General features: G+C 41.7%; 1 protein-coding gene across 3 annotated transcripts in view; it reads left to right on the top strand.

Annotated features, from left to right (window-relative positions):
* MACROD2 (mono-ADP ribosylhydrolase 2) overlaps window positions 1-26,192 on the top strand; it is a 786,342-nt gene that overhangs the window by 732,553 nt on the left and 27,597 nt on the right. For 2 of the 3 annotated variants that reach the window (XM_015856727.2, XM_015856726.2), the window contains 3 exons: window positions 12,070-12,147; window positions 12,802-12,876; window positions 13,833-13,937. In XM_015856727.2, coding sequence (XP_015712213.1) covers window positions 12,070-12,147; window positions 12,802-12,876; window positions 13,833-13,937 — 258 coding nt within the window. Of the gene's footprint in view, window positions 1-2,882; window positions 2,952-12,069; window positions 12,148-12,801; window positions 12,877-13,832; window positions 13,938-26,192 lie in introns of all 3 variants that reach the window. The other variant, XM_015856725.2, reaches the window with a different exon arrangement.

Raw genomic sequence — 26,192 nt, 5'->3', positions numbered from 1 at the left:
TTTTCAGACAAGGAATTCATTTGATGAGGGTCCTTACACGTCCTAGGGCTTACATATCCTGTGTGTATGTAAGTGCAGTGTTTCTCCCTGCACTCCACAGGTCAGTCTCCTGCAGCTGTGTGTTAACAGCTGGTTCTGGCCTCAAGTGATTGAAGTCCCTCTGTATGCCTTCTTTGTTGCCTCTTCTTTGGCAAGCAGTTGGTATTGAAGACATGGGCATAGAGCATAGCACCTTTGGACCACGGAGCATTATGCTTACCAAGATAAGCATGCTGAATGAGCCAGCAGTGTGCCCTTGTGGCCAAGAAGGCTAGTGGTGCCTTGGGGTACATTACACGGAGCATGGGTAGCAGGTTGAGGGAGGTGATCCTCCCCCTCTGCTCTGCCCTTGTGAGGCTATATCTGGAGCAGTTGTGCCCAGTTCTGGGCTCCCCAGTTCAAGAAATACAGGGAACTACTGGGGAGGGTACAGTGGAGGGCTACAGAAATGGTTTGGGGCCTGGAGCATCTCCCATGTGGGGAAAGGCTGAGAGACCTGGGGCTGTTCAGACCGTTCAGTCTGCAGAGGAGAAGGCTGAGAGGAGGGGAATCATACCAATGCTTGTAAATATCTAAAAGGCAGGAATCAAGAAGTTCTTGTTGGTGCCCTGCAATAGAAAAAGAGGCAACAGGCACTAAGTGGAACACAGGCAGTTTGAACATGAGGAAGACCTGTGAGATGATGGAGCATTGGAACAGTTTGCCCAGAGCAGTGGTGGAGTCTCCTCCTCTGGAGATACTCAAAGCCCACCTGGATGATTTCCCATGCAACCTACCACAGGGCAGACTAGATTGTCTCCAGAGGTCCCTTCCAACACCTACGGTTCTCTGATTCTGTTTTGTTGCTGAAGGATAACCATGTTCACTTTCCTGGGTTTTTACCATTGCAGTAGTCATGAGTTGATATATCTGAATCCATGCAGCATTTTTATTCTCTTTGTAGGCAGGGGGATATTTTTGCTCAAGCAGTGTTGAGCTTTTAGCTGTATCAAGTGCTACTTGGCTCCTACCTCAGGTTTACTCCAGCTGCAGAGATTCACATGAAATCCAGTTGTGTTACTGTCTGCAGATGCTTGTCTGTTGACTCTGATGAGATGTATATTTCCTTGGTATTTTGATTTGCAAAGCTGATGGATTGAATAAAATACATTTCCTTTTTCCCTAGAGAAGTAAGGGGAACATACCACTCTTAATTATTACTTTGCTACTGGAGGTGTGCTAAATGCATTGTGTTTTCTTCCAAAGCTGTCATTATAACTTCCTATGTTACAATCTGTCTGGCCTGGTTTATTGGGAGATGTCATATACACTCCTGTGCTATCTCATATTGGTAGTCATGTTTTGTTACTCTTACAAAGAGTGTCAAAGAAAAGATCCAGACTTACTTACCCAGATCCAGAAAACGTTTTATTTTCTGAACTCATTTTAGGTGTGCACCTAAAGATAGCACTGTGCCTACACAAACTGCATGAATCACTTCCTCAGCCACAGGCACACAACGTTACAGAAAGAAATGACTTGGCTTAACTCGTAGCCCTACTAGTTCACCTAGCGATAGGAACAGAGAGGCAGACAATTATCTTGAGTAAGTAATGCGCAGCTGATGAGTTGCTCCTGCTTTCTGCTTGCAGCTGCGGAGACAAAACAGGATCAGAAACTGTTAGGGTTGCTGTTTCTGATCCCTTCCTTGTTGGTAGGAAATGAGCTGATTATTATTTAAGATACCTGAAGTTGTATGCCGTAACTGTAAGGAGCAAGCCATTCAAATACTAAAGTTCTAATTTGTGTTTTCTAAACCAAAAAGCATAGCCTTCATCTGAGTGTGACAAATCACAAATCATTACTTTTAATATTGTAAAAGAAAGCGTATGAGGAACAAAAATAAACTGTGCTCTCATATAGTCATTACTTACAGATTTATATATTCTTATTACTCAGTAGATGAAAAAGCCATCTATAGTGTACAAAGATTGGCCTTGAATACTTCGGCTATTACAGTGTTGTTGGTTTTTCTAATAATCTGGCCTGTATCCTCTCATTGGTGTGCCTCACAATTAACACGTGGAAAACAAAATGGCAGGTGGCTCAGTGCTCTAGATTCAAGCTAGTTAAAAGTACTCAACGATTAGACCAGGTGAACAAAAGCCAGAACCACTAGAGGTGAGTCTGAAGAAAGAAATGAAAAGCTAAAAATGAAAACAGGTTTCCAAAGGTTTTAAATTGCAAAGATTGCTGAGAAGAAGCAGCAGTGAAAGAGAAAAAAAAAAAAGATATATTCAATTCAATTACTAATTTTATCTATTAAAGATCATAGCTTTAACAGTACATACACCACCATTAAACAGCTATGCACCACAGATTTTTACGGACTTGCTAAATTTCAGATCTGACTCAAGAAAGGTTCTGTTTTGAGGAAAGCATTTGCATTTAATGATTTTGATTCCAATGGGACCAATGGACGTGGTTAAAGAATGGCTTGGGTTTTTTTTTTCCGGAATAAATAGATTGAATAAAAAAAGAAATATCTAAGCAAAGAGAACACTGGCCTACCCACGAAATTGGCAGCTGTTCCTCTCTCTCTATTACGGCAGGTTGAAATACAGATTTGATCTGGCAGTGTTGCAATGTGAGTTTACCCCCGGCTAGGGGAAGACAATCAAACCAGTAATGGTCAGTGAATACAATGTGAATGGATGGAAGCCCAAAAAATCAAATTCAAGTATTGTATCATGCTTCCGATAAAATCTAACACTTGTTTTTGTTTTTTTTTTCCCTACAATAAACCAGTTCATCAGTTTAGTAGCTAATAAATAACTTGTCTTTCATTTCCTTGGTTCTTGTAGATGAGACGAAACCTTCTGCTTTAGCCAGCCTATCATCATCAGAAGAAGCAAAGCCTAGTGAGGATAAAGGTACAGATTGTAAATTGCATTGCAAAAGATCCAAACCCAAGAGGACATCTTACAAAGCCGTATTTTCCTTTGTGTGGAAATTGCTAAAATCACAGTTAAACCATACAGAAATAGGTACATGCTTGGATTTTGATTTACAAAAGTCTTTGTAATAAAACTACTTGGCACCAGCTGTTGTGCTGACGAGAGATGCCATGAATTCCAACAATTTTCCTTCTTATGGAGGTAATGCTACAGTATCATACATGACATATCAGAAATAAGCCTGGAGCTTGGGCTTACTGGGATTATTCACGTGTGTAAAGCTAAATGTGCTCATCTATCTCCTCAGCAATAGCTCTCCTATTCAGGGCTCTCCTGATGGGGAAAAAGAAAAACACAATAGCTATAAACACATTGAGAGGAGACAGAAGGAGATGAAGTCATAATTGAGAAGGAGAAAGTAATGTTTATGTTGTGCAGGCTGTGCTGGGCACTCAGATCATTTAGTTTGTGATAAATATTTAAAAGTGTCGCGGGGCCAAATGTCGGGGAGTTTAGGAAACAAGAAAGAGGGATGATCTAATTTAAATGTTTCAAGCTGAGATTTTTCTGATGGAATTGTTGGTTTACAGATAGGAGCCAGTGCACAGACGTGCTGTTTTTGATAGTGTTACGATATCATGCTATTAATTGCTTGTGCCGCTCTGTGGTTTTTGGCATTTTTGTGTGGGTGCGTCAGGAAAAAGCCTGGGTGATTTATAAAACGTTCGCTACTGGTGATTCAAAACAGGAGTTATGCTATCTGTAATACATACCGCCTATCAGAGAGATGGGCTAAGGAAGACTAATAGAAAATTTTAATGTGTTTCGCTGAGATAACATAATTATTAACATCCATTAACTTATTTATTTTAAAAGATCTAATGTTTAATTCAGTGTCGCTGCTTGACTCTCTTCTCATTTTTCTAGATAAGTGTGACAGGGTGCGAGATCTTGCCATTTTGTTCCAAAGGAACATGCTAGAGAGCCCGCATACTTACCTGATTATGAGTTCAAAGCCTGGCGCAGGTTGATTTAAGTGCTCTCTCAACTGGCTGATTGATACTGCGGGGAAAAAAAGCCCTCAAACCCTTGCCAGAGCACTGGCTTTTGCTATTGATATCTTCAGATTAAGGTCATAGCAAGGCTAGTTTGAGGCAGGAATAGTAATAGGTTCAGTCCCAGCATAGCTGGTGATTACCTGTCACTTGTTTTTCTTTTTTCACTGACACTTGGCCTTTTTATGTATACTGTATCTATACGATCCCCCATTGGATGGGGTTTTGATGTTTTGTAGTGTGAGGCCTGCTGTGGGTTTTTGGGTTAGGATGTTGTTTGCAGCTTCACCAGAGCTCCAAAAACATTGCTGTTGCTGTGCTTGTTCATGACTACACAGTCAATGCCTTCTGATAGCTTTTCAGTGACTAATCTCAAGGTGTAACAACCCCAGTTTTTTGGCTCTTTGTACTTAGTTTCCTCCTCTCAGGAAAGCTGCTGTCTTTGTGTTATGCCTCTCGCTTTTCCTTTAATATTCTAAGAGAATCATGTTTTCCCCTCTTCTCATGAGAGACTGGCAGAAGAAATAGTGCCCTGCGAAATGGAAAGGGTCATTCTTCGATGCTTTTCTGCTCAAGGATAGGACAGAAAAAGCATCTGATAGCAGAAAAGGAGTGAAATAGATCCTCCTCCGTGTATTCTGTTTGGAAACTCATACTAACAGACAAAAAGAACTGTTGGGAAGAAATCCTGTTTTGGGATGTATTTGCTAATTTGCTCAGGATAGGAAGAATTTCTTCTCTGTAAGTGCAGTGAGTCATTGGCACAGACTGCCCATAGGGGTGGTGGGGTCACCAGCCCTGGAGGTGTTTGAACAAAAAAGGGTGGATGTGGCACTGAGGGACCTGAGTAGTGGGCATGGTGGGGGTGGGTTGATAGTTGACAAAGGGATCTTAATGGTCATTCCTAGCCTTGATAATTCTACTCCTTGCCTTGATAATTCTACTATTCAAACCAAGATTTTTGAACATTGAGACCACTGCATCTATCAGGCCATGGTTTGCATTGTGTATTTTCAGATTTTCTGATTGTGGATTTAGCATGAATACCGTTGTTACAAAAAAAAATCTTGCTACTTGCTTAGGAAATGGCACTTTTACAAAATTCTGGTGTTTCTGAAAACACCTGCTGCTCCTGAAATAAATTTCAGCCTTCAGATTGTTTGCCCACTGAGTTAACGCAGCTAAAACCTGCCAGGTTCTGGAGTATACTCTTTTCTGCCGTTTATCTTCAACTTAATGAACTGAATGTATAGCATTGAAAGAAATTACACTTTTCCAATTCTTTCACCTAATTACTGGGAAAAGCAATTTATAGCAAAGGAGTCCAGGTAATATTCTTCCAAAATGCATGGTTCAAAGAAAACAGAGCAGGAGGTTTCCAAGCTTGCTGTGGCTGTTCTACAGCCTTTCTAACGTCAGTTCTGGTCACTGCACTGAAATGGCTATTTTGACTCTACACAGTGGCATGGCTCAAAACTTCTTGGTAAGGTCCTTTGCACAAAATGATAGGTTGGGTCTCATGCCAACCTGTACTCCAATTCAGGAACGCATTCCCAGTCATGAAGTTCTAATATTTTATTAATCTAAGCCTTCTTTATCTTTCTTTTTTGCTTTAAAGGAGAAGGGAAAGGATGGGAACATAGAAATATGGTACATGATGAAATCTTCTGAATAGTAAAGGAATAATGCCTTCAGGAGCTCCGATTAAAAAATAAAAATCTACTGTGGAATTACATGTCCCACATTCCTGTGAACACATCTTTCTTCTGTTATCCATAATAGAAGAGACACTGGCCAGAAAAAAAAAGTTCGTGTGGGCCCAGTTTGCGTGCAGCCTTTGAGCAGATGGAGTTTTCTGAGTGCTCTGTCCTCGGGAAAAAAACAGAATAGTCATATTATAAGAAGATCAAGATGTTTGAAGTTATGCTGTAGAGGTATCTTCTTCTTGTCAGTGCCAAGTTTCTATCTCCACTGTCTGGAAATACAGCAAAGAAATGTTGCGATTTTACCCTTGAAAACTCACATGCATTTCTATTAGCTGTTGAGGGGAGAGCTGACACCTCTCAGCAGCACCTTTGTAGCACTTCATTACTGTGCATGAGGAAGTAGGTCCTTTATACACAGCTTATTTCAATGCCGAGATGCTCCTCTTCATGTAGTGGAAGTCAGAACAGAGAGATTAAAGTCATTAATGTTTATGCAGCAGATAAAACACAGACAGGCTGCACTCAAACTAATATGCCTCTCCACACAAGACTGTGCTGGGACTTCCAACTCATTGTAGATGGACTGAGTGCTTGTGAGTGTCTGTCTCCTCAGATACCCATCCTACCAACTGCTGCTTACTGTGACTTTGTGGTGGGGCTTTTTGGCAGAAAAACAAGAAAGAAATGGTTGGAGCATAGATAAAGGGTGAATTCCCAATATGTAATCATGGGAAACTTTCTGTGCACAATGTGCTTTAAATCATTAGTGCTCAATAAGCACCGAATTTTCGTATGAAGGTCAACTAAATTAAATCATATGCTAATCAATTTTAAAAATAAAGTAGCAATTAATTATTTCCAGGTGTTCACCAAATTCTGTGCTCCTGCAGGAGAACGGTTAAAGCAAGTCACTCTATTTCTCTATTCTCTGAAATGGAGTCAGATTCAGACAGCTGGAGGGTTTATGTTGTCAGAAGCAGTATTAGGTATATGCCTGGGCTAGAGATTAGCCCTAAAAATTCACTTTGTGCAACCCAGAAGCCTGTAAAATGTAGTGTCTGTGTAATTTGTGTTTGGCCAGCTGTAGTTCTCACCTTGGAAAAATTGTGACGTCAAAAAGATGTAAATGATGGAGAAGGGTAAGCTACAATATATAGCATTTCCAATTCGGGGGAGCTGTGTAAATCACCATAAATTAGGCATTGATAAGTGGGTGAAACAGATCGACTGTAAGGCCAGTGTGTTTAAAAAAAAAAAAAAAAAGGTGTTTAAAATCAGCTCTTAAGTATATATTAAGACATCTAAATGAATGACCTGATTTTCAGAAGTGCTGAGCACTCAGCAGCTACCAATGAAATGTTTTTACTTCACCCTTGGGCTATGATTAGGCCTGGAAAATTTCAGCCTGAAAAATTTCAATTATGGGTAAGTGAAAAAGAACCTTTTTAAATAGAAGAGTTTCAACACCCCCAACTGTAGCTGTGCCTCTGCATGCCAGCTATCGAGATAACATTTTTCTCTCCCTTGATTAGAATGATATCTATGGAAACAAATAATGCGAAGTAAATAGTGTGGTTCGGTTTTTGTTTTTAGCCACAGATACGACCAACCAAACGCCTCTTCTCTTAACACCCTCCAGAACATAGGGTTTTAATTGAACATAATTCAGTTTTTCTCTTTTAATTTCACCTATCCGTAGCATAGCGTCTTCAGACCATAAACTACTGAGGAGATATTTCTGCTCTACCATTCCCAGTACAGGCAGCCGCAACAGCTGACACTAATCTCCTTAGCTGGTTTATTTAAATCCTACTTATTTTTAAATATTAGCTGACCTGAAGCCATCCAGCTGCGCTCCCGTCAGCCCGCTGGGAGCACCTATTCCTCCCATTCTCCCACTCCTACCTTCAGCTGTGTGGCATCTTCTCCTGGGAAGGGTCTAATCAAGGCAGCCAGGTTTTTCTCAGCTTTTTCCTTTCCTAGCACTCTGTGCAACAGGCCTGGCCATGCAGCAGGATGCTCAGACCAGCTGAGTCTGATCTTTCTCTTATGGACAGAAGGCAAAGTCAAAGGAGATGCCCTTTCTGCAGCTCAAAGCAGGAGAGAGTGGGAGCGATGTGTGTTTGACCCCACCTGTGGAGATGAACTGCTCAATCACCTCAGCACTTGGGAAAATTTCTCTACAGGTTGTTGCACCTAAAAAGGTCTGTTTTTACCAAGGCCGTATAAACTTGGGCTCAAATAAATCTAATCTGTCATAAAGATAGATTAAAATGAAATCTTAGTGGATATAAAAATAACATTTTAAAGTCAAAGCTCAAGAATATCTCCCTCACTTCTTATAAATCACCATTTTATAGTACTTCATTTTAACACATTTTCCTCGGTTTATGAGGCAAAAGAATACCCTAATCATGTGGCAGCCTCCGTGCACACCATTACCTGTAATTTTAGACGCCTGCTTGATTTCTTTCACTCTGGAAATATTCCAGTCATTTTTCACAGTATCATGCTTAAAAAATAAAACGCACTGAACCCATTTCTTTCATAATGGCCAGCTTTCTCCCTCTTTAATCTTCTTACCGCTCCCTAAAAATGTGGTGATTTATCTACGCTGTGCGCAGGACCCAGGTGTGTTGCACATTAGAAACGACTCAGTAAATAAGCTGTACAGAGAGTAGCTGGGGAAGTGAATTTTAAGAGATCATTAAAACCGTTTAACATTCAGATCTTACCGTTTTTCCTCTTCTGAGCATTTGCGAGATTTTCTTTGAGCAGTGTTGCTTTGTACAGTAAAAAATACAAACTATGAATGACAAGGAAAAGCATTGGGTTTTACAGTTTTTAGGCAAAATAGCATCTGATTATTGGCAGGAAGGATAGGATTGCTAGTCTATTGCAAGCTACACCATTTTCTTGGAGTTGTATTCAACATACAGTTGGTATATTGGACGGTGAGTAATAGATGTGATGAGAATCTGACCCACTTCAAGCCCAGATATGTTCTCCATTGGTTTTTAAAGGTTGGGGTTAATTCCCAGGTCTGTTTTAGCCACACAACCCCACAGTGCAGCTGTTTGTATACAAGAGAGGGGAGCAGAGCAGGCTGGGGCAGCATGCGCACTTCTTATGTGGACACTGCCACTGCATAAACATGGCTTTGATGAAATCAGAGAGTCACGTGCTCACTTTTAAAACAAGCACTCTGGTACTTCATGTGCAGTCAATGAAAGTGGCTAATCTTTGATTCATTTATGTCACTAAATGTCATGTTCGATCTGTTCATGCGTGAGCAATGATGACATTAGGAACCACGCTACAGTGTCGTATGAGGAACACCGATTGCTTTCAGTCCTGCCTGGCAGTATACTAAACCTTACAGCTCTAATGTGTCATTACCCAAAGCAAATGGTGCCCAGTATCTGTTATCAAAAGAACTAAGCGTACCTTGTTGTGAAATCATATTCTGACTTGGATTCCCTTCTACAACTTGACAGATGAGTAGCTGTGTTAGGAGACAACTGACATTACTTTATGCTGTTTAAAAATCAGAGTTAGTTCCCCAGGCACTTAGTGATGGATGAAGGCTGGGGAGATGTCCAGAGCATATGCAGACCTGGAATCATTTAGGACTATCATTCTGGCTTATGCCCAGTTCTGTATGGCTCTAAAGGGCTAAGTCAGCACAGAGGACCAGCTGTTCCGGAGGAATACCTCTACCCTACTGAAGTCTTGGAGACAGAAAGTTGTATGTGATCAGCATTAGTGGGATTCCCACCACTGCTTGCCAACTGAAATGGATGCTGCATTCCTGTTTCATGTCCAATTTGGGAGCAGCTTTTATTTACCTGCTCATTTAGTTCTATGTTTTCACTCGTGCCTGGTTGAGTTTTCCTTCATAAATCTGGGTTTCTTCCTTCACCTTGCTTTATTCTTATAAATCCTAGAAGTAAATCCATCTTTGGGCCTTTGGGTTTGAATCTTTGATCCAGTGTTAGCATTTGAAAAGAAGAAATCTTTGAAACGATCTGGACCTTAAAGATCTCGATGCTTGGAATCTACACGCTAATGGAAGAGCCGATATCTGTTGCTGAGGCAGGAACAGGAGGCTCCATTTCAGCAAGGCAGCAACTTCTGCTCCTGTTCTGTTCTTTTCAGGAGCATGCTTGACAGAAAAGTAACATGGGCAAAATGAACATTGCCTGGAGTAATTTGGAATCCCGTGCAACTAAATTGCTTTCTCGAACTCCGGAACAATAAGAATACTGTTTAAATCCAACATGAAAGCTGAACGCAAACTTACAACCTTCTAAGAATAAAATGCATGCAGCCAGCTGGGGTAACGTTTGAAAATGTGTCCAATGGCACAGGTGGTCTCTGGCTGAGTACAGTGCTGCAGTCTGGAAATGCAGGGTGCTTTCCGTGCTGCTTAGTGAGTATGGTTTGCCATAAGCTACATGGTGCTTCATGACAAACAACAGTGTGTTGGGGAGCATATATCAGTGAAGCACAGGGCTCCTTAAGCTCCATTTGTTATTATTGACCAAGGCGTGTAATTGTTCCTCTGATGCTGCGGATTGATTTTTGCATGAAATTGGAGCCATTCCTCATTCTGGGAGAAAAGGTGGCACCTGTGGATTGAGGTTAAAGGCACAGGTCTGGCAGCATGAAGTACTGTGCAATCAATGTAAGATGAGATAGTTTTAAGGACCTTGTGGGACAGTCAGCTGTGCATCCCTCCCACCCAAAGCAGGTAATATCACACTTGGTTATCACTTTTGGCTATTGGGAGGGCCCTGACAGGGGTGCTTAAGACAGAAGACATCTGATTCCAGCTTTGTCAGCATACTACCATATACAAACATTCGAATAAATGATGCACAAGGATTATAGTGTCTGTAGCCCCATATTCAGAATTGCTACAGACCTTGACTTCCTAGTTATCCTGAAGATTTTGTCAGAGACATCAGCAAAGCCAGAATGTCAATGGGTTTAAAGTTTGTTTTAGAGGTTGACAAATTCCCTAGAGATTTTTAGTGCCATTTCCATTGAAAACCAAGAGGTCCTTCAACTCATTTTTTGATTAAGCTTGCAATTTGATGAGATTCTAATTTATTCTTGCTCTGATTCAGGCTGGTACGGTAGTCCCTTGCGACTCAGAGCACAGTGGGCCATCCTAGTATGAAAGTCCAGCACAGATGATAGCAATGAGGAGCATTTTAAGTCCACAGTAGGGTGAAAAAAGGGCAAATTTTAGCAAATTGTACATCAGTGAGATGTTCTGCTTTCAAACTTGGATTTATAAACTTATTGTCATGCCATGAAAGAGGTAAGAAGCTGTGCAGGTAATTAAATATTTGCCTTGGGGGATTATTTGCAGTTAATTAAAGGCACACACTTTCAGTGCATACCTCTTCTACAGATTATTAAATTTGGATCAGATGTTAACAACCCAGCTTTTCCACTTACCCATTGGAGATTTTTCTTGGCAAGTTTCAGGAACAGAGTTTTACCAGGGCATCCTTTGGTGTCTATGTACTGTAAGATTCTCTCTGCTCATTATAGAAAGAGACCATCTAGAAATAGAGCCATAACATGCTCATGTAATTTACTGTTATATGCTATAGATCTTTGCACTTTGTAGATCATTAAGGAGAGGCTGTTTTGTCATACAATGCTGTTTGACACAACAGGAATAATGTGCTGTGTTTATGAAGACCAAAGACAGTACAGGGATTGGATTTATGATGTCTGATTTAAAGCTCACTGTGCCACTGGTTTACGGTTTGGCATTGGACGGTTCATTCTGTTGGGCTCCCCAGAATCAAAAAGAGTTTTGGCCACAGCAATGACCTTGGGAATTCTGGCATCTGGTGCAGTGAGGCTGGGATTTGCACTGGGATTTAAGACTTAATGTTTGTCAAGCTTGTGGAAATCCAACCTTGAAAAGCACTGGCATTGTTCTGAAATGAAGTCTATCTATCAAGTAGGTGGTTCATTTTGTTTCTTACAGTGTCTTCGTGACACTCAGTTCATAGAAGTCTTGGTCGCACTTCTCATTTTCAACAACATTTATTTATTTATTATTTTCTGCAGACCAGAAGCTACTCAGTAAGTGGACAGGTTCAGAAATCAATTTGAATGATTGAGACCCATGAGAACGTGTTTACGGCGTACAAGGCTGTGGTTACACAGCTAGAAGTGCTGTCTGAGTATCAGAATGCCAAGTACAAATCTCACACCTAAGGACTGTCAGTGTCTGGGAAAAGAAGTAGACTTTTCCAGCTTAAAATCACTGAAGTACATGTGTTTGTGTGTTTGCTGTTTCCTCAGACTCCCTGAAAGACTCTAAAGCCACAAGGGAGAGTGACCCAGCACATCCTATGGGGTGTGAGCAAGATCAAGCCCAAGGTAAAGTTGTCTCACAAAATTCTTGACAATACAGGTAATAAACCAATTGGGAACCTTGGTTCTTCCACTTACAGCCTCCACTGGGTTTCAGCCTAATCTCTGTTGCTTTAGCAAAATGCTGCCAGCTAGCAGTGTTTCTATGCCAGACAGGGCACATGCAACAATCTCTGGCACTGCTGGCAAAGACACACATCTCCAAATGCATGGGTTTGTAACCACATTGATCCAGAGTGCATAGCATCACTGTTATTATCTCTTCCTTTTCTTTCTTTGTTTCTTTCTTTTTCCCCATCATTGTTGTTCTATAAGCCTGTGGGATTATTCTGTTCCTTCTGATAAGCCGACTGTCAAGCACGGGTGCTCTGCAACAGCTCCTGTGAGAAATAGTTTGCTGAGGCTGAGCTATGAAAGAGGGGAAAAAAAATTGATTCAGGATCAGTTTTGACCAGGCATTTAACATACTTAACGCTTGAAGCTTAGTAAGTGGTCTTTTCACATATAAAATAATTCTAATGTTGTTCATTTAATAGAAGAAAGCAGTATGTGGCTGAAGAGTACCATGCTGCCTGTTAGATTCGTGCTGTGCCTGCTGAACCTGTACTGCATGTGCACAGCCCTCGTGCTGATGTCATTTTCAATTTGTCATGTTAACAGGACAACAGGAGGCTGCTGTAGAGGAGGAGATGAAAACTGGGGCAGATTCCCAAAGCTCCTGCATGGAAATAGAAGGTACTGCATATGCATAATGCTATTTATGCACAGATACTATCAATAATGTTTAAATTCCCTTTCTTTCTCCATATCTACTAAAGCAAAACTGTGGAACTAAATGGTCTTACAGAATCATACAATCATTAAGATTGGAAAAGGACCACTGGGATCATCTATCCTATACCCATCCCCAGGACCCCACCGTGCCCACTGCCCACAGCCCTCAGTGCCACATCCCCAAGGCTCTGGGACACCTCTATGGACGGTGACCCCACCACTCCTGTGCAGCTGTGCCACTGCATCACTGCTCTGTGGGAGAAGGAATTGTTCCTAACATCCAACCTGAACTTCTCCTAGCACAATGTCAGGCCATCCCCTCTCATCCTATCATGCTACATGGGAGCAGAGGCCAACTCCCAGTTTGCCACAACCTTCTTCCTTGTTGTTGTAGACAGCAATGAAGTCTCCCCTGAGCCTTCTCTTCTCCAGACTGGACAAACCCAGAGCAGGGCAGTAGCTGTGGGTAGCTTTCTCTGTGAGAAAGGCTGAGTTGTTATTGTCTGCCACATTCAGAAAAAGAAATGCAAACAGTGTTTCCTGTTCCTCATGTCAAGCACTTGAGTCCTGTACATTTTGAGCACTGCACTCTCTGTCCCCAGTCCAACAAAACTCTTGGGTACGTGTGTCTCTGGTGATGAGTCCTGGTAAAGGCCCATAACAGGAAGTTAAGCACGTGGGGCTTTTTGTACTAAATCCCAGAAGACTCAGCATGTTGGAGGATCAAGGCCTTGCTTGCTCTACTACAGCCCCCCGCATTTCTCTGAGGCAGTTATTGTGTCTGTACTCCTTGAAGGGGGGGGGAAAGATCCTTTTCCAGTGTTTTTAATGATAATCTCTCCAGTGTCTGTTAATCCTTTTATACAGTGTCACTTCTGAAAAGCCTCAGTGTTCATCTTTTTATCAAATTTATTCAGAGCTATTGTTGAACCAAGAAGACACAACAGAAGATGAGAAACCTTTGATTCCCAGCATGGAGGAAAAAGAAAAAGAAGGAGGAGGAGTACAAGAAGAAGAAAAAGGTAAGTCTACTAGTAAAACAGAATGGGATAGAGAATTATGCTCACGTTTTCCTTTCTGTTGTGAAAAAAACATGGAAATAGCACATAAAAGAGATTTCTTTACATGTATATATATATATATATATATGTACAAAGACATTTCTTCCGTATCTTTGTGTGTTGCATTGGTGTGTTGGACTTGCACTCACATAGGAAAGTATGTGCAAGAAAGTGCATACTCAGATTCCAGAGTGACTTTAAGCACACTTCCTAAAGTTGTTAGCTTTCTGTATTAATGCGCCCAAGGCTGATTAAACAACCAGTTTATGTCCATTTAAGTACTCTCTTGATCATGTTCACTAGAAGCATCGAGAGTATTTACAATAAATGGGCACAAGATGATTTGTGAGACCATTAATAGAGATGTAGCTAGTAATTAACTAAAACTAGTAATTCTAATAAGGAAACCAATATTTGGAGCAGGAGTACAAGGTCTTGCTGAAGCAGACATTTTTTTTCTGAGGGTAAAGTACTTAAATCCTTACTAATGCTTTTGTAAAGAAACTTGGAAGTTTAATTTTCTGTGTTGGATACTCTTCTGGTAGCCCATTTATAACACACACAGGGTTATATTAAAAAAGAACACATTATGGGAGTAATTCTAATTGTAAAGTAACTGTGGGTTGATAATTATACAGTCGCCTTCTGTAAAGCATGGAGATGAATTTTACAGTTTCAAATTAAAACCCAGACATGATTTTTAGTGAAAATTCAAGTCAATACTAATACTGTTGTCCTAATTATGAACTTCTTTTCCTAGCCACATTGACACCAACTTAATTGCAAACCTGTGTTAGTTTTATTGACACTTTTCTTCACTGCAAACTCAGGTTAATAGAACCTCTTTGTTCATGTACAGCTGAGGAACACTTCTGCTGCTTTTTTTTATGGCCTATCCAAGCTGAGACTAATCACATTTCTTTATTATCAGTCATGCTAATAGTATTGGTTTTGTGTTGCATTTCTGATGGTGAAAACAGAATTCATATAATTCTTACTTCAGATCCAGGTAAATGGTGTTGCTGTACTTCAATTACAAACCCGGGTTATATAATACAAGTTCACTCTGATTGCAAATACCAAAGTCATTATGTTAATTTCCTCCTAATAGAAATTATTTACATTTTATTTTATGTCTCGTCAAAAGCAAGTTGGACAAAATGTACTTTCATTATTTGTGCATTTCCTTCTCTTTAATACTTTACTGTCCCCTACAGCTACATACTGTCATTTAGTTCTCGGTGGAGAGCTTGTATTTCACCATCTGTTCTACCTAGCATTAAAATATGCAACATTAAAGAAAAGAAGGTAATGTCAGAAAAGGGTTGTTCTTGGCATGTTTCCTTTTCCTACCCCTGATTTAAAAGGCTCAAGTGCTAAGTAAGTAAAAGGTTCTTTCCAGACACTATGGAACATGTTCCTATATGTGGACTCAGATATTGCTCCTGAACAGGATTTGTCTGATCCAGAGCTTACTGAATTTCATAGAAAGACTCCTTGGTTTAAACTCTGTAGTAAGAGGAGATGTTGTGTTGAGTCTGTGTGCAGGATAATACCACTTTTAAGTAACGGTATAGATACTTCCTTTAGGTTTTTCTGAGCGTACTGTCCTGGGATCAGGGAAAATAAATTGATGCTCTTTCCTATTTTGAGAAAGGAAATTAAGAGTTTTTCTTGCAAGTCCTTTTTTCTTATGGGTATATAAATGTGTAGGGTACCTTCAGAGCTGGTAGTGTTAGATGCTACCCATGCCAGTGGGCACATACTCAGCCATGGTAGATTTTAAAGTCCATTGTGATGCAAAATGGATCTGGAAAAGAGTTGGAAAAAAAAAAACAGAAAACCAGCTGCAATTCAAACTGGTAGAATGGTACATGTTCCCCAAGGAGAGTCTCTTTTTAATGGGAAGAGATTATGGGGCATAAACCAGAGATGTAATATGTAACACTATTTCATGTAACCCAAGTGCTTCTGCATGAACTAATTCAGTTAAATTGTTTTCCAGCAGCATCCACAGTGCATTTGATGTACAATAAAACAGCATTTTTTGTCTGAGAGCACTTCGAAAAGAGCTAAAGTGGGACTGCAGTTCCCATTAAATAGAAATCCAGTCATAAAACTGGATCGTAAGTGTCACAATGATGGTTTTGATCCGTATTAGACCTATGTGCCTCACTGCATGTAGCGGCTACTGGACTTTCAGCTACCTGATCTCTCTGTTCTACAGCTGATGTTTGCTTTTTGTGTTACCAAGCTAAACCCCATTGTGAGGGGTGGCACAGAACTGCCTCTCCCCTCTCTCTGCCTCACTAGTAGCCACTGGATAAATGGGAGCCATCTGTGACCTGTGCTGTCTCCAGCACTGGAGCTGTGGGAGCCACTAAATGACCAACAAAGTTCAAAGTCCCTTTTCCAAACTGAAGCTGAATTTCTGCTTAGTTACTGGTAGGGGCTTTGAAACCAGCTAGGTTTTTTTTTGTCAGTTATCCTTGGAAGGTTTGCCTTGAAAAAAAAAAGTCTGTTTCTTGATGGTTTAGAGGTGTGTGTCATTTTTCACAAGCTGTAGATACGCCTCCAATCTAATTGTGCTCATTTTAATAACAGCTGACATGTATTGTCGGGGATTTTAGTTCTGCAGTGTTCTTTATGTATAGCTGGTGTGGCCTCACAGCTTCATAGGGTGTATTACCAAGGAGGCTTGAATCCTGTTCTGGGGCGCCGGGAGCCCAGAGGACTGGAGAATCAAAGTCTTTGCAATTTCACCACTCTTTCCTATTGCCAGAAGTATGAAAAAAGCCAGATTACCCTGAAGAATGTAACAATGCGAAGCACTGTGTATTTCATAAAAACCTGGTGTGGCTTTTTCCAAGATCAGTAATAAAATACAGCGTGTGCCAATTATTCCCTTTTTCCTACTGCAACTTGAAGTTATGTGTTATTAGGGAACACCTGAGGAAAAAAAGAAGGAAAAAAAAAGACAAGCAAAGATGCCAGTTTTTTTATATTATTTTCCAACTGCTTTAATGCACCCATTCTAGTTCACAGAATAATAACGAAAATCTGTGTTTGTTATATGATTAGGGAATATTCTCAAATCCCTTTATTAAAAAGCAGGGTAAGTGGTGATCACTGACCTATTTTCTGACAAGAGAGGTGTACATGTTTTTAATATGCCATTTGGCTGCCCCTTTATGCGTATGCATAGAAATAGTCTTGTTATGTTGTAATGACCATTCATTCAGTTTCAAACAGATCAGTTTTTCTACAGGGTGGTGTACAGCATGAGTGAATACGTAGGCATTTCCTACTCTAAGCCTGCTGTCACCTCCATCATTTTTGTTTCTGACCTCTTTCTATCTCCCTACATAAAGTCATTGGATGTGATGGTTTCTCTCACTCATCATCTGCTGAAGCTGCTTAACTCTTTGGAGGACAGGTTTTCCATCAGAACACTGGAATATGAACAAAAACAGCCATTAATGTTCTGTTTACTCTTCTCCTGTGATTAGGCTGAAGTGTTTTGCCTTATCATTCTGTTTCAAACATTATTTGAACTTGACTTGGTATTTTTCTCCACTGATTTTACCTGTCACTGTGTTCTCAGCACAAAGCACAGCTCCTGGTTTCAAGAGTCTTGACGGCTTCATTCTGATCACTGGAGCTGTGTAAGAGTTGGTGGGCAAAAGGAAAGGGATGGAGTTATTCTGCCACTTCTTCATGATGGCTGTTGTGGTACAGTGGTACCTCTGTTGAACCTGTGGCTGGGTGGCAGTCTCTATGGGAAAAGAATATGTTTGTTTTCCTCTGGACAAGTCCAGAAGTGCAGGAACGGGTTCTTGCTCAAGTACTATCAAGGAACAAACTACTGTAACAAACCCACCTACAGAAGGGGTACTGAAGCATCCCAGGATTTAGCTTACAAGCAAGACCCAGCCTGTTCAATTGGTCTTTCTCTGTGGTTGCATCCTGGCCTGTTTGAATGCCATGTTTAAAGAACTATAATAACCATCATCTTTATATATGTATATATGTGATGTTAAAGGAGGTTTGTGAATGGACTGGAGGGATTTATTTCTTTTAAATCATTGGCAATGTGTATGATTTCCTGTGACGCCAGACTTTTGGTCGCTGTCTATTTACTTTAAGTTTGAATTCTGCTTTATTTCCATCGTAGCTGAACCCAGTTTTACTCAACAGTCTTCATTATGAGAGCAGATGTTACTTTGTAGTTGTCATGTCATCCACTCTTTACTAAACTGGGTTTTAAGGGCATTTATCCATCTCTACCATAGCAAAACAGATGATTTTAAAGCATAATCTTGGAGAGATTTAAATGTTCCAAAAGAGCTCTTCATTTTTTGCAGTTTCATTCTCAGGCATTTATGATTTGTTCATGTGTTGGTACAGTTGTAAATACTGTCAAAAGAATGACTTTCTCTGGTGTGACATTGTAGTTACAGAGAAACAAGGTACTTCTGGAAGAAGATCTTTCCTGACAAATCTGACATTTGGCAATTGTAACTGCATTTTTTTTTAACTGAGCTTCTTCTCAGTTTCAAGTGGAGATGGATCAAACATCTTAGGGAGAAGAAGAGATTTAACAAATCTTCTGTATACATCCTTAAAAGAGATGTTTTCTTTTTGTTTGGGAAGAAAAGCAAACAAATGCATGTGGGAGCATTGTGGCTTCTGAAGAGCTAGTTCAGAGGCTCCAACTCCTTTTATTCAATTCCTCCATCCCAGAATAGGAGTAAAGTATCCTGATTCAAATACAGCATGTTTGGTCTTTGATAACGACCTATACTGAATGGATCGGATGACATTTTATGGGCTGTTGCAGAGTAGTCTTGCCATAAATTTGGAATGTAGTTAAAAAATATGTTTCCAACATGTATTGATATTTGGCAGGGAAAAATAAAGGTGCACTTCTGGGCCTTTTGCAGAGAAATACTGGCTGTTCTATGGAAACAGGAACTTGGAAACTGGTATTTAAACTCAGACGTCCAAAGCTGAGCTAAAGAGAGGGACTGTTGCAAAGAGTGTTGCTGGAATTAGTTGGAAACATTCAGTAAACAGATTATGACTAGAAAAACACAAAAGTGCCTTCAATCAAGTGCTCTCAAGTTTAAGAAGTCTCCCTTTAAAGGTCTTTATTTTCTGGAGAATTTCACAGAACTCAGGTGAGCTTTGCAATTGAAATGTCAACCAAACGGGGAGCTCTGGCACCCACATTCAGCTTATCAGCCTTCTGTGGTCCATCTGTATTGGTCCAAGGGCAGTTCCATCTGTAACTCCAGTGAAAAGCACTTCAGCCACAGCTACAGTGCTTTCAGAATGGCAAAAAGTATATTCAGGTTATTTTTATGCCAAGTAGACATTGCAAAGGACAGGGAAAATAAACCTTTTAGGCTAGCAAAAGCTTACTGTTGATAAGGGAGGAATGCAATAGTTTTTTTCAAGTTCAAGACAGTATGTAGATTTTATTGAATGCATGTAAAATATTTTCTGTGGTTGTGGGATTTGGGGTAGTTTTGTTTGAAAGCCGCTGAGCAGAGGTAAGGCTGATGTGCCTCGAGTGAGCTGTGTGTGAGCATTTTCTGTGCCCTCTTGGAAGATGCAGCTTGTGGATGAGGAGTGCTTTTTGGCCTATGGTTATATCTGTGGTGGCTTTGTCAGTGCCATACTGAGAGGTTTCCAGGCCCTCGTATTGGTAAAGGTTAGGTGTTCTCAGCAGGTGCTTCACTGATGCAGCCCAGAAGGCCAACTGCATCTTGTTCTGCATCAACAGAGGGGTGGCAGCAGGGAGAAGGAGGGGATTGTCCCCTTTACTCTACCCTTATGAGGCCCCATTGGACTGCTGTGTCCAGGCCTGGGGCCCCCAGAAGAAGGGGGATGTGGAGTTGTTGAAGCAGGTCCAGAGATGGGTACAAAGATGATCAGAGGGCTGGAGCACCTCTCCTGTGAAAAATAAAAGGCTGAGGGAGCTAGGCTTGTTCAGCAAATGAGAAGGCTGCTGGGAGACCTCATTGCAGCCTTCCAGGACTTGAGAGGACAGGGCCCTGGGCAGCCTGAGCTGGTGAGGGGCAGCCATCCTATGTCAGGGGTTGGTGCTGGGGAGGCTTTAAGGTCCCTTCCGACTCAGGCCATTCTGTGAGGATGGAGGACCAGCAATCTTATCAGGAAGAAATCTCGCTTGCAGGCTGTCATGACCAGTGGTGTGCACCAGTAGGAGTGCGGAGGTGCTGTGATTTTTATTTTCTGAAGACCACCTGGTGCAGCAGAAGAGTCGTACCACATCAGGCAGTGCACAGTGCCCAAAACGATGCTCCTTCCCTCCTCGTGGAGGGTGCAGACCCCCGCAAACCTTCCCCAAGGGTGCTGTGTGGGTTGAGCTGAGCAACACCATGCACGAGCAGGATGGGGTGGTTATTACACTGTCAGCAGTCTGCTCCAGATATTGATTTCAATCTCCTTGGGGGGAAAGAAGTCTTTTTTTTTTTTTCCTGCCACAGAAGGAATCTGTTTCTTTTCATTACTCTCCATATATCAGATTCTATCCTGAGTGTATGTAAAGAACAGGTGGTGCAAGATCAATTCTAAGTTTTAATTATTTTTCATCTCTTTCAGTGACAAACGATATATTTTTTTCTGCATTCTCTTCTAAGAGAAAGTGGGAAATGTAAGGAATTCTCAGCTTAAGCATTTCACCTGCCGTCACAGTCATTTATGTTATCAGGTTTGATGGTGGAGTATAAGGCAAAAAGGTAAAAGAATAGAAAAAATACAAGAAAACGGACTGCTTTCACAGTGATAGTGTTTAAGGTTTATTGCGTGTATCTCATTGCTTTCTTTGTGTCATTTTCAGTAATCAGAATAGAGATGTTATTATGAATTGTCATTTTTTGTTTCATTTAAAAATATAATCTCTTTGTTCCCTTTGGAAGTGTTGACAATGTGGCTTTTGTTTAGTTTAATTAACTCACGTTACAGTACTGCACTGAAACACATTCACCTTTAAATCTAATAATACTTTTTAGAACTCTTCTACATACAGAAAATAAAAAAAGATTAAATCCTCTGAGAAGCTGGAGAAGAGGGATTTTTTAATTATGCATTAATTTTAATGCATAATTTTAATGCATTAAATTTAACATTTTTAATGATGTATTTTAAAGTGCCATTTACATTTTTATTTTCCAGTGGTAGGAACGCCAAAATAATATAAAGCCATAAAATCCCACTGAAAAGCAGATGCTATGAAGTCATTCAAAGTCCTCATATGTTTACAATCTTATTACATGATGTTATATGTTTTGTACTTCTGAGCTACAAGGCTTAAAGAGCTTTAAGATGCTGATAATGCCCTTTTAGCGCATGAAAACTGGAAAGATAATGGAATTCATATTTCATGCGGTGTTCAAGTCTACCAGTCTTTGGTTCTAATTCAAATCCCCTGAGAAGCAGAGGTACCTTATGCAAATGAAACACATATCTTTCAAATCATATCAAGTAGCAAGGAAAGGAATAGAGGGAGAGATTTTGACATCCGAGAAACTTCTTCCTATAGCATAATTGAAAAAAGAGAGCTTGCTGACCAAAGGCTGCAGTTTTACAGATGGCATCGTAGTTAATAATGTATCTGGAAATCAGGTTTAGCACCTTCAGAGAAATGGCACCATTGTTTTCAGCATACTGCACAGCTCCCGAGGTTTCTGTTTGAGCAGTGGGCTTCATTCCCATTTGCAACAGTAAGACTTTCAGTTTTAAATTAGAGTAGATCCATCAAACCTTCTCAGTATGATTCATTTTGGATTCCCCTCCTTTAATAAAGCTTGCCTAGGGTAGGGTACATCATGCACAACACGCTGTTCTGCCCAGGTTGTTGCACTGTATTATAGCTCTTTCATACGTGCAAGTGGCACACACACTTCAGACAGCAGAGACAGATTTACTTGGTGGGTGTGGGTGTATTTTTCCCTTCTCTGTTAGGAACTTTGTCACTGCAGCTGTGCCCAGCAGTGTGGGTGAGCAGTTTACTGTGTTCTCCTATCAGAATGGTGCCATTTAGCCATTGTTCATGCTAACAGGTCTGCCCTGATGCCATCTTTCTGGTTCAGCTCTGTTCTGGTTTCTCCCCTGCTCAGCCCCATAGTGTTGGCCTTGCTGTTATGCTGTGGCTTCTCGGGTGCCCTTGCTCCTGGTGCATGGAGAGGAAGTCTGGTGTGCACAAGGAGGGCATGAGACGCTCAAGCAGAGGGAAGAAATGTCTCCAAGTTGTTCAGTGGAGAATGTAGAGAATGGGGCATGACCCCAGCTGAGAGTAAATCTGCCTCTCACCATTACAGATCCTGAGCAGGAAAAACCCCACCTGGTCTCATTCAGATCTTCAAAGCATTATCCTTTCCTCATACCTATAGATATTCTCCTCCTTTTATCTGCCTGTGAGCCATAGCTTCCTGGCAGCGGCTTTTCTGTGCCCTCACCTTTTCCTAATGCAGATGGCAGGTGAGTGTTCTCAAGCAGATTTTGCCATCTGGAATAGTTTTCCTGCACTCAGTTGGCTTTCATCACATTTTACTGCCAGACAAATGTGTGAGGTCACTGCTAGTGTACCCAGCCCACAGTGTTGGCCCCAAGCTGGGCCTGTTTCTGGTCACAGTGAGTTGTCTGCCAGGGAGGAAGCTTGCATTTAATCTCACCTCCTCCATCTCTGTGGCTGCACCTATGTACTAATCATGCTGTTGTGTTATCCTAACACTGGTGCAGAACTGCAGCTCTTTGGGACTTTCTAGGCTCTTCCATGAGCTCTGAAAGTCCTTTCTTGTGTGCTATGTGTACAACTGTGTCTTAATCTGCAATTAAACAGATACAGCAGAGTTGTTCTGGATGATGCATTTAGGACTGTAGCTGTAGCCAGTCTATGGGCACCGGCAATTCGTTTTGTGGTTTTGCAGCCTTATTTGTGTGTTTTTTCTCCATCACTAGTGTGAAAGGCATAGCTCTGCCTGTAATCATTGGTACCACAGAGGCCAAAAACTCCTTTCTTCATTTACAGCATCCCATCAAAAAACACTCAATACCTTCATTTACTTGACAGCCATTGGAAGATGGCGTATTTACATGTTCAGCATCTTCTCTGTCGAGGAAATCAGCAGTCGCTTACAGGCTATACTGTTCTCACCTGGACTGAAAATCAGTTAAACCACGTTCTGGATTCCGAGGAGGAAAAAGTCAATAATCTTTTCTCAGTGCCCCCTGGTTACATCTAACAGCGGTATATATAGTTAGAGGGTCAGCCTGGCAAAGTCGCTGTCTCAATGGCTGGAGAAAATTGAGCGCCCCGGTTTGTGTCTAAATCCTATCGTGGTTACAAGGTATTTCATCAGTTAAAACACACTCTCTGGGTGTGTTTGTGTGGTCTGTCAGCCTGAAATGTAGCACGAAAACATCAAATGGGCACAAATGGAGATACCTCAGGCACTTCAAAGTAAGATGTCACTGTGCTGAAAAATCGGTACCTAACTCCAGCAGCTCGATTCAAGGAAATTAAATTGGCTGATTCTTCCAGCTGTCCAGGCAGCAGGGAAGATTAGCAGGAAAGCTTGCAGACTAAGCAGGGAGGCAGTCGGTAAGGCATGTTTTAGCATCTCTCCCTCCCTGGGGTGTAGGTACCCAAGTGTGGCACCTCCATCAGCCTAAGATCCAGCCAGTCCAGAGATGGCAGAAAACCAAGCAAGGCTTGCTCTTTTGGGTGTACACCAGCCACATCGCTCCTTCCTGTGCTTTAAAAGGGCTAGTAAGTTGTGTGTTTTTGTTGGCAGTGGGCCCTGGAGCATGAGAAGAGTGAAAGGGGTGTTCCCACACAGCTGCCCATGCAGGGATCTCTAGGACATGAGGGCTGGCCGTTGGCTCCTTCCAGCATGGGGTGGGACTCAGACATGGGTTTATTTCCAGATCTGTGACTTATCTCTGATGGTTGTACTGTTCTATAAAACTACGTGTCTGAAAGAGATCAGAGGTGTGCTCTCATGTTCTGGGGCCTCCTCCTTGGGACAGCAGATTTTTACAGTTCTTCCTGTGTGAGAAAATGTACTAAGTCCATCTCTGCTCCTGAAGTACCAGCATCCTCAAAACTGGCTTTGTTTATCTCATTTCCCCTTCTTCCAAAGCAATAACTGCACAGTACGTAGCAAGTGCAGCTGTTGTGGTCATTTTTATGCAACTGTTTGTTTTGTTAATGCTCATCTCATCACAAATTCATTTGCACATCCAGACCTGAGCCCACACTGGATGGGTGGCTCTGTGACCGTGTGGCAGTACTGCAGTGCTTGGCAGCATTGGGGCCAACTGGAGCAGAGCCACTTCTCCAGTAAGCATCCAAACATTCAGGGTTTTTTGAGCTTGGTTTTGGATCTCTTGGCCCTGCAACTCTGGCAAAGCTTGATGAAAACCAAAAGGAATGAAAAAGGAAAAAGACCTTAAAGGATATTTGTAATCGTGCCTGCTTCCAGCATTACATATGATGTGGAGGGAAATAGATTTTCTGGATGCAGTTCTGCTTGCAGATCCAGCTGGCTCTTGAAGTAAGTGAGCATGAAAAGCAGACGATAAGTACGTATATATCCGGTACCTATCTGAAGGAACTGAAGTTATCTTAGAAACTGATATATACAGAGATCACAGCATCTGAAACTCTTCCCTCTGGCATTAAATGCAGCCAATGTTTAACAGTACTGAATAAAAAATGTGACAGTTTTAGACACAGCAGCTCTTTCCAAGTGAACTTTCAGGGAGAACCTAGAGGAGAAAAATGTACGTTGAGATTTGGCCGAAGAATAGGGTTAATGCCATTTGTCCGTATCAAAACCGCTGCAGGATATTGAATGGCTGCAGGTAGTCAGGGGCTGGGTTTTATATCTGATCCTGTGGATGCAGGATGCAGCGCAATGCATCAGATCCCTGGTAACGCTTCCTTCTTTTTAATGAGACCTGCCATCCAAGGATGGATATAGCGTGCTCTTGTGCAGCTTGCGAATCTGACTGGTTCACAGCACACGGCCAAAATAATTGAAGGAGAATCTGTGTGTGGGAGGAAAGGAAATCAGCCGCACGTAGGCACATCCCAAAGCAGGAGTTAGCGAAGTGCTGCTTTTTTGCACGAGTTTGGCCACAGCTTCTGGTGTCACGAGCAGCTTGCTTTTTGCTGGCCTGCACCTGTAGTCAGCCACAGCCGCATCCAGCTCATCTGAGCGGAGAAGTCGGGGGGAGGCTCCTCGTTTGGATCACACCAGCACTTTCGCTGCTCATGGCTGACAAAGCCGTTTAGCACAAAGATGGCTCAGATATTGCTCCGGTGTGCAAAGTTTGCCCTCTGATGAACGCTGTGATTTTCTATAGCCGGTCTCGGAGATGGGAAAACACAGATGAGCTTTACCCAGGCCTGAAGAGGCTGGAACACATAATCTGCTTGCCATATTGATGAAACACCTGGGGCATTCATTCTGAAGCCTAAACGCAGGCTGTTCACCTGGACTGCCAAGTACAACAGAAGCTTCCTTCTGGCTGGCAGGGTGGTATTAATTTAAACAGAGCACCATCTGCAGGGCCTTGGAGAACAGCAGATCGGAGAGGAGAGGCAGGGAGGTTACTGGAAACAGGCTCGTTCAGATCTGAGGGCCTCACTACTCCTGTCCATTACCTATCATTTCTAATTAGCAGACCTATCTTGGGGAGAGCTGCTCCGATTCACTTTCTTGCAGATGCTTTTCTTGCTAAGAGCTGTTATTTTTGCTGAGCCTCCCAAGCTTATTTTGCAGGCACTGGGAGCAGTAATGGTCTCAATGACCCAGTAATTAAAGGAGTCCTGTAGCTCCTCGCCCAGAGAGCTGCCCCTTTGTCCTTCCTCTTTCTTCTCCCTGCAATGCCACTACCAGATGGTCGGAGGTTTTTCACCCCTTCAAAAGCCTCGTGTTTTTCCCATCTCATCAAGCATGTCTCAGCCATGCTTAATTAGCTTAAGGCTTTTCAACCACCCACCCTACTCCCCCTCCCGACTTACCCCCCAGGAGATCAGTTAAGGACCTGAACAATTTCAATAAAGAGCTTGGAAAGCAAATCCTCAGAGGGGAAGCATAGCTGCAGGAGGATGTAATATTAGTGGTAGGGGTCAGTCGTTCATTCTTTCTTCTCCCACTTCCATCTGTCTGTCCGTCCTCC

Source organism: Coturnix japonica, chromosome 3 (genome assembly GCF_001577835.2).
Source record: "Coturnix japonica isolate 7356 chromosome 3, Coturnix japonica 2.1, whole genome shotgun sequence".
NCBI lineage: Eukaryota > Metazoa > Chordata > Aves > Galliformes > Phasianidae > Coturnix > Coturnix japonica.
This window is presented reverse-complemented; position numbering and strand designations above follow the sequence as displayed.